The sequence below is a fragment of the Pangasianodon hypophthalmus genome, chromosome 4 (assembly GCF_027358585.1).
Source record: "Pangasianodon hypophthalmus isolate fPanHyp1 chromosome 4, fPanHyp1.pri, whole genome shotgun sequence".
In the NCBI taxonomy this organism is placed as follows: domain Eukaryota; kingdom Metazoa; phylum Chordata; class Actinopteri; order Siluriformes; family Pangasiidae; genus Pangasianodon; species Pangasianodon hypophthalmus.
This window is the reverse complement of record NC_069713.1, coordinates 33,596,555-33,608,312: the sequence shown is the minus strand read 5'-3', so window position 1 is coordinate 33,608,312 and position 11,758 is coordinate 33,596,555. Positions and strand designations below refer to the sequence as shown.

The 11,758-nt window shown below is 40.5% G+C and overlaps 1 protein-coding gene across 3 annotated transcripts in view; it reads right to left on the bottom strand.

The window, feature by feature from the left end:
* Nucleotides 1–7,121: 7,121 nt before the first annotated feature.
* chd8 (chromodomain helicase DNA binding protein 8) overlaps nt 7,122–11,758 on the bottom strand; it is a 77,655-nt gene continuing 73,018 nt past the window's right edge. For all 3 annotated transcript variants that reach the window (XM_034304145.2, XM_034304147.2, XM_034304146.2), the window contains one exon: nt 7,122–8,034. In XM_034304145.2, coding sequence (XP_034160036.1) covers nt 7,663–8,034 — 372 coding nt within the window. In that variant the 3' untranslated portion in view covers nt 7,122–7,662. The remainder of the gene's footprint in view (nt 8,035–11,758) is intronic.

Sequence of the window (11,758 nt, the reverse complement as noted above, 5' to 3'; positions counted from 1 at the left end):
TTTCACAATATTTGTTGATTGTTTAAAAAATGTTAAAAAGCAGAACATGAACATTTATTTAACACAACTGTTATTTAAATTAGTTTAAATTGTGACATATTTTGAGAAGCATCTTGTATATTAAAAAAATTACAGTACAAAACACAACAAAACCTTACTTTGTTTGGAATTATGTCTTGAAATATATGGAGCTATGAAAAACCGAGATTGATTATCTTTAGCTTAGGTGTATGTAAACATTTTTTTGGCCTCCAAAAAAAAAAAAAAAAAACTTTTTGGCCTTTTATTAATTCAATAAAGTTAAGAATTATGTACCATGTATCATTAGCAGACCAAAGTTGACCCCCTTTTTTTTTTTTTTTTTTAATAGTTCTCTGCTGTCCTAGTGCCCTTAAAGGAATATCTTTTTTTTTTTTTTTTAGCACATCTGTTTTTCTACCACATCTGTAGCATATAGACAATAAAACACAATATTTAGTTTTTTTTTTTAAAACACATATAAACATTTATAAATATATTTAAAACACTACTACTGCAACTACTACTGCTACTACTACTTCCACCAACAATGCAAAACACTTTTTCATTTTGAAATAGTGAACATCCATACAATTTATTTTTGGTGACTCTCCAGAGTCTGCAACCTCATATAAAAATATATATTTTTACTGTTATAAAAAAAAAAAACAACAACAAAAAAAAACAATTACAATTTTTGTTAGAGTATTGCTTTGTTTTGTTATGGTTCGCATTTCCCGAGTAGTCTTTAAGGTCACAAGCACTGTTTTCTCTAGGAAGTGTAATTGCACACTTCTGATGATGCCCCCTTGTGATGCCTCCTTGAATGCCCACACAAAAATGTATATAAAAAAGTTAGTCAGCTGGAGTAATTGACAGACACAGTGCAGTTTGGAACAGCCACCGATACACCTGACATTCCTAACATTGCGGTTTCTTATTTTTGGAAAGCCAAAACAGGAACACATGTCAGAACAGAGACAAACCCGCTGGCACCCAAATTCTCAAAGTCCCAACCACAAATAATGCTAACTGGCTACACTGGCTGTGAGCTTAGCCACGTTAATTGTTTAACACCTCTGACAATCACTGCAGTCCCACCATCTGACACTCAGCATTTCTTGATCTCATTATCAGACACGGAAGTTTATGCGAGGCAGAGCTGTGACTATGCCAACAGGATCATACAGAAGGGCAGTTTTGTAGAAACGTCAGAAATATATGCATCCTAATTGATTATTAGTAATTGTTAATTGTTTATGTATAATATAATGTGTAGTTATATATTTATGTGTAGTTATGTATTTAAATATATTTAATTTAATAGATAATGTGATGCATCTTCTTCTTATTATTAGGGGACCGAAGGTGCTGGGACCCTATTGTAGTTGTTAGGATTTTTTTCTTCTTGTTCTTCTCCCTTAAAATGAATCATGCAGACGCAGACCAAACGTCTCCAGGTTACGCATGTAACCATGGTTCCCCGAGGGAACGAGACGCTGCGTCGAAACGCTATGGGAACGCCTTCAGCGTGACAGCGCTCTGAATAACATGTGTAATCAGTCCAATGGATGGGCGAGACGTCACGGGCGGGGTGACGTAGTGACCCGGAAGCATAAAAGCCCGAGCGGCAAACGCCGCGCTAGCTTCTGAGAAATGAGGCAAGCGCGGCAGGGATGCCGGAAGTGTGGCACTGAGACGCAGCGTCTCGTTCCCTCGGGGAACCATGGTTACATGCGTAACCTGGAGACGTTCCCCTTCAGGAACTCGAGCTGCGTCGAAACGCTATGGGAACGAGTATGCCCACGCCGCCAGACTTACAAATCCCTGCCTATTGTGGAAAGGGCACAGCTCAAGGCAAAAGGACAGAAGAGCCGGGAGTGGCTCGCATATCCAGGCCGTAGAACCTGGCAAACGTCAGGGGCGTGGACCAACCCGCCGCGTTGCAGAGGTCCTCCATGGACACACCTGCAAGAAAGGCCTTCGAGGCCGCCACACCTCGGGTAGAGTGAGCCTTGACCCCCAAGGGTGAGGGGAGACCAGAGGACTCATAAGCCAGGGAAATGGCCTCCACAATCCACCGGCTGAGGGTCTGCTTGGTAGCAGGAAGACCCCTCTTCAGGGGACCAAAGCATACGAGCAATTGGTCCGCCCTCCTCCACAGGGCAGCTCTGTGGACGTACGCATCCAGTGCTCGCACTGGGCACGTACAGTTAAGCTTCCGATGGTCGGGCTCCCGAAAGGGAGGAGGACAGAAGGCCTGCAGCACGACCGGCCGTGGTGCCGAGGAGGGAACTTTCGGTACGTACCCCGCTCGGGGGTACAAGAACGCTTTGGCCAGACCGGGCGCAAAGTCTAAGTAAGAAGGGGCCACAGAGAGGGCCTGAAGATCCCCCACTCTCCTAAGAGAGGAAATCGCCAAGAGAAAGGCAGTTTTCAACGTCAAAAGACGGCCCGAAATCTCCTCTATGGGCTCGAAGGGGGGTTCACAGAGAGCCTCTAAAACCACGGCCAGGTCCCAAGGAGGGACCCGGGATCGCACTGGAGGTCTGAGCCTCAGCGCACCGCGGAGGAAACGTGTAACCAGGGGGTGCCTGCCCACTGACTGACCACCGAGGGGGCATGGCAGGCCGCAATAGCCACCACGTAGACCTTCAGGGTGGAGTGGGTCAGCCCTGCGGAGAGACGGGCCTGCAGGAACTCCAGCACTGTACCAACCGGGCAGTGAACAGGATCGAGCCGGCGGTCTCCGCACCAGGAAGTGAAAAGTTTCCACTTCAAGGCATACAGTTTCCTCGTTGAGGGAGCTCTGGACTGGAGGATTGTCTCAACAACCTCGGCTGAGAGACCGGAAGCTCTGAGTTGTGCCCCCTCAGAGGCCACACCCAAAGCTTCCACAACTCCGGGCGGGGGTGAAGAATGTCGCCCCCTGCCTGTGAGAGGAGGTCCCTCCTGACGGGAATTTCCCATGGAGAGCCGTCGAGAAGGGAAATCAGGTCCGCGAACCACGCTCGGCCCGGCCAGAACGGGGCTACTAGCAACAGGCGGACCCCATCCTGGCGCACTCTCTCCAGAGCAGAGCGACCGGGGGAAAGGCGTACAGACGCAGCCTCGGCCATGCCCGTGCCATAGCATCCAGTCCCAGGGGAGCTGGATGAGTCAGAGAGAACCAAAGGGGGCAGTGCGACGTCTCCTGCGTCGCAAACGGGTCGACCTGAGCTCGACCGAACACCCGCCATATCTGCTCCACCACCTCGGGGTGGAGTCTCCATTCCCCGGGATCGGCCCCTGCCTCGACAGGGCATCTGCTCCCGTATTGAGAGGGCCAGGGATATAAGCTGCTTTCAGCGAGAGGAGTTTTCCCTGGGACCACCCAAGGATCTGGAGCGCCAGCCTGTAAAGGGGGCGCGAACGCAGACCTCCCTGGTGGTTGATGTAATAGGCGTGTTGTCGGTGCGCACCAACACGTGACGACCTCTGAGGTCCAGGAGAAAATGTTTTAGTGCTAGAAGCACAGCCAGCATCTCCAGGCAGTTGATGTGCCAAATATTTCAATTCCCTATTGTTCTCGTTGTTTCACATACCAGAAGGCTTGGTCCGTGGTAAATTGCTTTTTTTTATAAGCACGGTGTGAACGCGCACACAGACACACAAGCTCCAGAGCAGAGCACGCATCCACACACATACCCGCGCATCCTCTCTCATTCACACACACACACACACACGCATAGATTCCTTTCCACTCTATCTCGCTCACACACACAACTCTTCTTTGTCTGTCCTTATTTAGAATTAAATTCGCAGTTAATAGTTAATTCGTGTTTATTGCATTAAAATTGAGGGTTTAATCATTTCGAGTTTTAAAGGTTGCTCATTCTAATTTATATAAAATTCTAAACTTTTAACTAAGCCTGATTAAATAATGAGACTGATCAATTAAATTTACAGTGAAGCACCTATATTGCTGGTGTGTACCTTGCAGTTCCAGTGCTTCCTGTATAAACAGAACCATTCTTTATATCTCTTGGAAAATGCGTGTCCTACAGTGAAAATTCTTTTTTAGTTTGTGTTGCTCCCATTCTAACAAATTGCCTTTTGGACCCATTAGCTCGCCCACTTAAATTTTATGCGAACTATCCCTAGGATTTTTTTCCCTACAGTACAAAACACAACAATTCATTCACTACGATTCATCTTCACTACAGTGGTGTAAAACTACTCAGCAGAGTGTGACCCTTAATAATTATTCAATACAAGTTTATTTGCATAGCGTTTTAATAATGGACATTGTCACAATGCAGCTTTACAGAAATGTATAAAGAAACCTTGAGAGGAACCAGACGATTTATCAAACCAGAATTATCAAAATCCTGTTGATGTTTGTGAACGTATATGCCCACCATACATCAATCAATTCTAAGGAGGTGGAGCTAGATTACTCAAATAGTTGTAATTCATGCTTGAACCAAACTTGAAAGACATGTTCAGTACAAGGATCGGGGGACGTCTTCAAAGGATTTTTGTCCTATCTTCACAATTTTGGTGTCAAACTACTCAGCAGAGTATGAAACTCAATAATTATCAAAAGCATGCTCAGCTAGATTACTCAAATAGCTGTAATTCATGATTGGTGATATGGATTTGAAAAAACTTGAAATATATGTTCAGTACAAGGATCTAAAGACTTCTGCAAAGATTGGTGCATGTTCATCGTTAGAGGCAGAGTTTTATTCATAGTTTCATTTACAGTAAGTGCTTCAGGTGTAAGAGGTCTAATATTTAAAAGTCCTAGCTTCAGATCAAAGGTGCTGGCTATGCATTCAGTATGATCTAATTCTATGTTAATTAGGTTACTAAAACAAACCTTCTGAGTGTTTCTACATTTTTGTTTAGCTCAGGGAAAACACAATTGCAATATGGTAGAACCTGACTCAAGACAGCTAGCAGATGGTCAGTTCAGCCTGCTTGTCTGCTCTCTGCCCACATTATTTTCAGAGCACCACCTAGACATCCAGCAATTCAGAGACCATAACTTGCTGTAAGCTACATCGCCACAACACATTGGGATGGAGCCAGAATGAACTACTGCATTGGGCACTGCCTTTGTTAAGTTACACACCTCTACAATATTACTCTTAGTAACCTCTGACTGGCGAAGGCGTATATCATTAGCTCCTACATGGATAACTGTCTTTGAAAACCTATGCTAGCCTAAGACCCCAAGATTACCTGCTAAGGCTGGCACCCAGTGTACACCTAACTACAGCTGCTGGTGCCCCTAAAGGCCTAGCTAATTTCACTTGGAAAAATCTCTCCTATAACCAGAGCTCTTTCAACAGGCTTCTCAGAAGGGGCTTCACTGAGAAGAGCAAACCTGTTTGACACAAGAAGCGGAGACAACCGATGCTCCTGTGGCCGAGCCTTAGCGTTAGATTTGTGATTTTGCCAGAGTTAAACGTACCTTAGTTGTAGCTTTTTGGTGACGATTTTAGGCAGATCTGACGTGGATGGCCTCCATTTGCTTTCTTTAGACAAAAAACAAAAAAAAGCATTAAAAAATTTAAGAAGTGACAAAAAGGGAAAGTGAAAAATACAACAGAGGAAAATGAAAGCTCTGAAGTTAATGATTATAAAAAAAATGATTAATAATTAACCTGCTTGCAAATGATTTGAAAACAGAAACTTCAAGGTTCAAGATGGTGGCCAGTAGACATGCTGCAATATGAGATCTGTGTATTTGTTTTATGTTATTACTTAGTGTTCAGAAATAAGTCGGTCTACTTACATGTGACCATATGCAGTTTCTTGAGAATGTTCTGTTGCTACCACATTTTACAAAAAAAAAATTGGAGGCTGGCCTTAAGCTCTTCCAGGGAGAGAGGATTATTCATTCCCACACTGCCAAAACATTTTGTGCTGGTCTATCTGACACAAACACACTCATCTACCAGACACTAGTGAGAGATCACAGAAAATTTGGCCCTGAAAAAGTATACTTTTTGAGGCCAGGTGATTACATCATGTCTTAATACATAACTTTTTGCAAAGCTGCTGCATAAACAACCATGGTTTCTGAACTCTTAAGACTGTTATTATTTTTTTCTTTTGCTTTCATAGAGTCCCTAGGTTTATTGTTTTCTTGAATGCAGTACATGTAATCTGGAAGTATTGGCACTGAGTGTCAAGAATAACGCCTTCAAACACATTTAACATAAGCCAAAGTTCAGTGCCAAACATGAACAAAAAAAATTGAGTAGTAATTACTGTGCAGGTAACATTTTCATTTCACACTGCCCACAACTCGTTCATTCAATGTACACTGGCTGTGACATCATTTATTCACATTTAGGTGCTTTCTCACGAAGAGTGAGTTAAAATATGATGTAAAATGTATTGGACAGTTTATTACAAACATACATTACCTCTTAGCTTGATGAAATAAGCTTAGTCTGTGCAAAGCCACTTTCCACAGGTTAAAATGAGCACGACAATAGGGCCAGTTACATTGCTTCATTTAGCTTTTACGTTCATTTCAGAACTCAGTCATCTCACATTTAAATGTATGGAGAGCAGAAAGACAGACGTGAGACAGAAAACATAGCTTGTGTTATAGAACAATCAAAGACATTCATAGATTTTTTTTTTTTTTGCCTTTATAAAGCCATAATGAACTGGAAATTATTGGACTTGCTCATTTTGTCAATTATTGCTAAATTATCAGTGTGAAATCTATAAGTGAAATCTTCATATACACAACATGTAATTACAAATGTGTATTCCTACATTTTACAAAGAACATTTTAATTAATGTTTTCCATTGGTAACCATTTTTTCTTTATTATATTAACTTATGTCTGACTCAAAATTCAAGCTACACTAATCGATTTAAGTATAAATTTCGATTAAGCATGGCCTTTTCCAACATTGTTTGGCTAGAGAAAACATCATGTGATGAAGACAAAATTGTCATGTAAAACAGCATGACCATTACAAACAGACTAAATTTGCTTTTTTGTCTGATGTTCTGAATGTTTGTATCATTCATTTATTCTTATAAAAGTGCAGTGTGAATTTTGTGCACCACAAAATAAACAGAAGACTGATTTCATGGTAGATTGTTATTCATGTTTACATCAGACAGTTGGAGTCAATTCATCAAACAAAAATGAACAAAATCTTTGCATTAATATTACCAACTATACATTGTACAATACACCAAAAAGTCTTGGTTGCAGTATTCACTGGAAAAAATTAAAGCCATGTTCTTTGTGACATAGGCACAGTTAAAATAGACTGAGGTACCACCATGGCTCAGCTCAAAATATAAATATGAACCCTTCAGCAATCCATTCCACAGACAGTCCAGCCAGAGGTTCCCCACAGCCACAGAACATGAAGGGAATGCTGAACAACAGTTTAACAGACAAGGAGTACATACAGTTTATTGGGATTAGAGTCTGCATAATGGGCCAATCATACATGTTAAATTATATGATAATGCCGCCATAAAACTAAGACAAAACTGAAGAGAGAGAGAGAAAAAAAAACCAAACATAATTTCTTATAAGCAGCAAGAAAAAAAGTATAAAGTGTAGGGGTAGACACAATAAAAGAATTTCATAATCTCAGGTGAATGAGACCTGGTCAATCTTCTGAGCATGAGGAAAAATCTGAATTTTTAGGTGCCATAATCACATCATCCAATATAGCTTCCCTATCAGAGCTATCATATCCAATCGGTGACAAAGCATCTCCTTTGTCCATGTCAAGAGAACCAGCCTCCATCTTAGCATCATATGTAGAAGTCAGGAAGTGGTGAGAAGTAGTAAGAGCACTACTGTCCAGATCTTCATCGTCCATGATGTAAGCCCCATCAGAAACCAGTGTCTCATTTTCACCTGCCTCCAGATGAGGGCCAGTTTGGGCTGAAGGGTTGGTGAGGTAATTGTGGCTCTGTCTGGAGATCGAGGTGTGCAGAGTCAGCAGTCGGTGGAAGAAATGTTCTGGCAGGAAGCCCTGTTAAAGCAATATATTAACGTTTAGCACCAGCATGCCAAATATCTTAGTTACACCGGTCCTTATTCATCGAAGCTGTGTTTGGTCAAATCTTCTGACAGTGTCCTTATCAATATTTTACCGAAAAATGAAAAACACTTGATTTGCAGTTAAATATACAATCAATAATTTTCATAGTTATAGCAGCTTAGTAAAATTAATAATAAAACTAGAAAATAACTGATGATCATAATTGCTACATAGAAAATGTAGGTGAATCTTTATTAGCTTATTAGTCCTTCGGTTAAATGATGGCTGCTAGAGGCACCATGAGGCACTGTGTTAGGCGGAGGGCAAACCACACACCCAAACAATTTAAAGATCCTTTTTTTTTTTTTTTTTTAACCGTTATTCTATTATTTCTAATCAACACAAACACACAAATTTTATTCATTTTGGTAGACTGTTTTTTAGTGTGTAATTAAATTTGAAATAATGATTTGCTTCTTATCATAATTAACATGTGATCGTTAATGGTATCCAACATTTATTTTGTAATTAAATTGAGTTGAATTTTAGTTTAAACTTCTTCAATCAAATATTTGGTCTATTTTTTCCTATGCTTTGCAGTTTTGTACATTACCCACAATGCTGTTCAACTGGTTCTGGTTTCTGATGTGCATAGAGGCGTATGACTGCATAATTACATGAGTAAAGCCATGAGTAAAGACAACTGAAAACGTGTGAAAACTAGTTCTTATTGAGCAAAAAAAATCCAAGATCTAAACAACTTAAAACATCTGGATGGGTAAAAAAACTGATCATCTATTTGTAACCATAAAATAGTATGGCATGCCTTATGATCTGAAGCCAGCTAGATAGAAGAGTTGACAAAGAAATGTCACAACAGGGTATGGGAGCCATAAATCCTGGAACTGTGGCAGTTTTTTGTGTCATTTAAGTGGAATTTATATGATAGCAAATGATAATATCATCTGCAGCAAAGGGCTACAGCAGATATAGTAATGTGACTTAGTGGTATGCTCACAAATATTTTAAGTATATCCTGGTTTATTTACGGGTCTTAATTTTAAAATTTCTAATAAATTCTTTCTAAGAGTAAATCGTAAAGCATTTTAGTACTAATAGCTGTTGCTAAAAAAATTAAAAAAAAAAAAAAAAATAGGAGGTAATTCGGAGAAATCCAATGTCACCAAGAACAAATTCCCCCCAAAATTCTAATATATAAAGCTAGAAAACCATGTGGCAGCAGGTTTACTGAAAAATCTGTGACAATTTTTCTTTAACGTATTGTCTAGCTCAGATGTGCCAACATGAAAACAAGACAATCCTAGCTGGCCCAGAAAAAGAAAAAAAAAAAAAAAATTTGCACTACTTCATTACTGAGACACAAGGACAACATTAAACAAATAAACAACTTATCTCTCCAAATCAGAACACTAAGTACTCTGCGTGTACCATAGCCTACGTGCTGAAAGAAAATACTGAATGGTGCTGCATAGTGCAATCCACACTCCACTTATTACTGAAAGTCAAAACGCCTTATTTCACCTTTTCGTGTACAGTTAACTGAATGTAAATCATCAAGAATCATATGTAGCCAGACTTAGCTGATGGAACATACTGTTGATGCAGGCAACTTGACAGTGTTACAGGATCAGTTAAGTGTATATTAGTTCAAAATCAGACCATTAGCCTATAGGCATTCATGGTGGCATGTGATTTCAGAGAGAATCTAGGGAAAAGGTTAGCTAGCGTTTTTCCAAATGCGCATCGAGCAACAGTAATAAAGCAGGGAGGCCAAAGTATGGTGTGACTAGTACTTTTATATGCAGCTCCTTCAATTTTTTTTTTTTTACTGACCAGACAGACCACAGTCTCTTGTTTTCTAGAGGTTCACAGGTCAAATTTCACCGACAAAGTCAGCATTAAGCAAAAGGAACCGCTATCAGAAGCAAATGCATCTACCTTAAGTGCACTGGTTTGTCTGTCAGGTGAATTTTAATCATTTTTGTCTGACCACTGCATTAGCCAAGTAAGTTTTCAGGTCATGCATTGACATAGCAAGGAGTCAAAAACTGTAATTGCTATGCTAAACCATAGATGTTGATGCCTGTAATCTAGATCTTTATCTTGTAATGATTGTGGAGTTGGGTAGGTATGCAGTCACCTTGCTTACTAAGGCCACACATACACTCACCATCCACTTTATTACACCTGTACACCTGCACATTCATGCAGTTATCTAATCATCCAATCATGTGGCAGCAGCACTATGCCCAAAAAAAAAAAAAAATCATGCAGATCAGACAGGTCAAGAGCTTCCGTTGATGTTCACATCAAACATAATGAAGAAATAGTGTGATCTCTGCGACTTTAACCATGGCATGCTTGTTGGTGCCAGATGGGCTGGTTTGAGTTTTTCAAAACTGCTGATCTCCTGGGATTTTCACACACAACAGTCTCTTTTACACTAGAGTTTACACAATAGTGCGAGAAACAAAACACACTGAGTGAACAACAGTTCTATGCGTGAAAACGTCTTACTGATAAGAGAGGTCAGAAGAAAATGGTCATTTTGGTTTGAGCTGCCAGGAAGGATATAGTAACTCAAATAATCACTCTTTACAACTGTGGTGAGCAGAAAAGCATATCAGCATGCACAAAACATTGAACCTTGAGGTGGATGGGCTACAACAGCAGAACACCAAACTGGAGTCCACTCCTGTCAGCTGAAGATCACCTGGTCTTTTTCCAGTCTTCAACTATCCAGTTGTGCCCATGATAACCTCAGATTCTTGTTCTTGGCTGACAGGAGTGGAACCTGATGTGGTCTTCTGCTGTTATAGCTCATCCACCTCAAGGATTGATGTGCATTCTGAGATGCAGTTCTGGCTCACCACGGTTGTAAAGAATGCTTATTTGAGTTACTATGGACTTCCTGTTCTCCTCTGCTCTCTCTCATCAACAAGGTGTTTCAGCCTGCAGACCCTCCACACCTTTGCACCATTCTGTGTAAAGTCTAGAGACTGTTTTGTGTGAAAACCCCAGGAAAGCAGCAGTTTCTGAAAAACAGCCCGTCTGGCACCAACAACCATCCCGCAGTTAAAGTCACAGAGGTCATATTTTTCCCCTCTTCTGATGTTTGAGGTGAACAGCAGCTGAAGCTCTTGACCCGTATATGCATGATTTTATGCATTGTGCTGCTGCCACATGATTGGCTGATTGGATAACTTCATTTACATTTATGGCATGTATACATACATTTATGTCAGACTTACTGCATAAATGAGCAGGTGTACAGGTGTACATGTTAAAGACATATTTTTGAAAACAGTTTTTAACCTCTTTCAAAAACATTCCTGCCCACACGAAAATGATTTTCATGTTTTTACATGGTCAGGAAGCCAAAATGCAGAGAAAAAACTAGCTTTTCAAAAATATCTGTATATGAGTGGAAGAACAATATTAGTGAATGCTGTTTGCAAACACTGAAAAGAAAGTTAGGGTTTAAAAAGAAACCTAAGCCTGACCCTAAGGGCAAGTGGTAGTAATTTTTGTGAATGCTACTACAATCAAAGTGATCATTTACCCAAAGGTGAGAGCATTCATTAAAGATCCTTAAGTGGGCTTGGCACTTTGCCCATCCATGAACTGCACCACAAGCCTGCAGAGTCATTCAAATCTACACTGCGTTCCACATTATTATGCAAATGTAATTTTT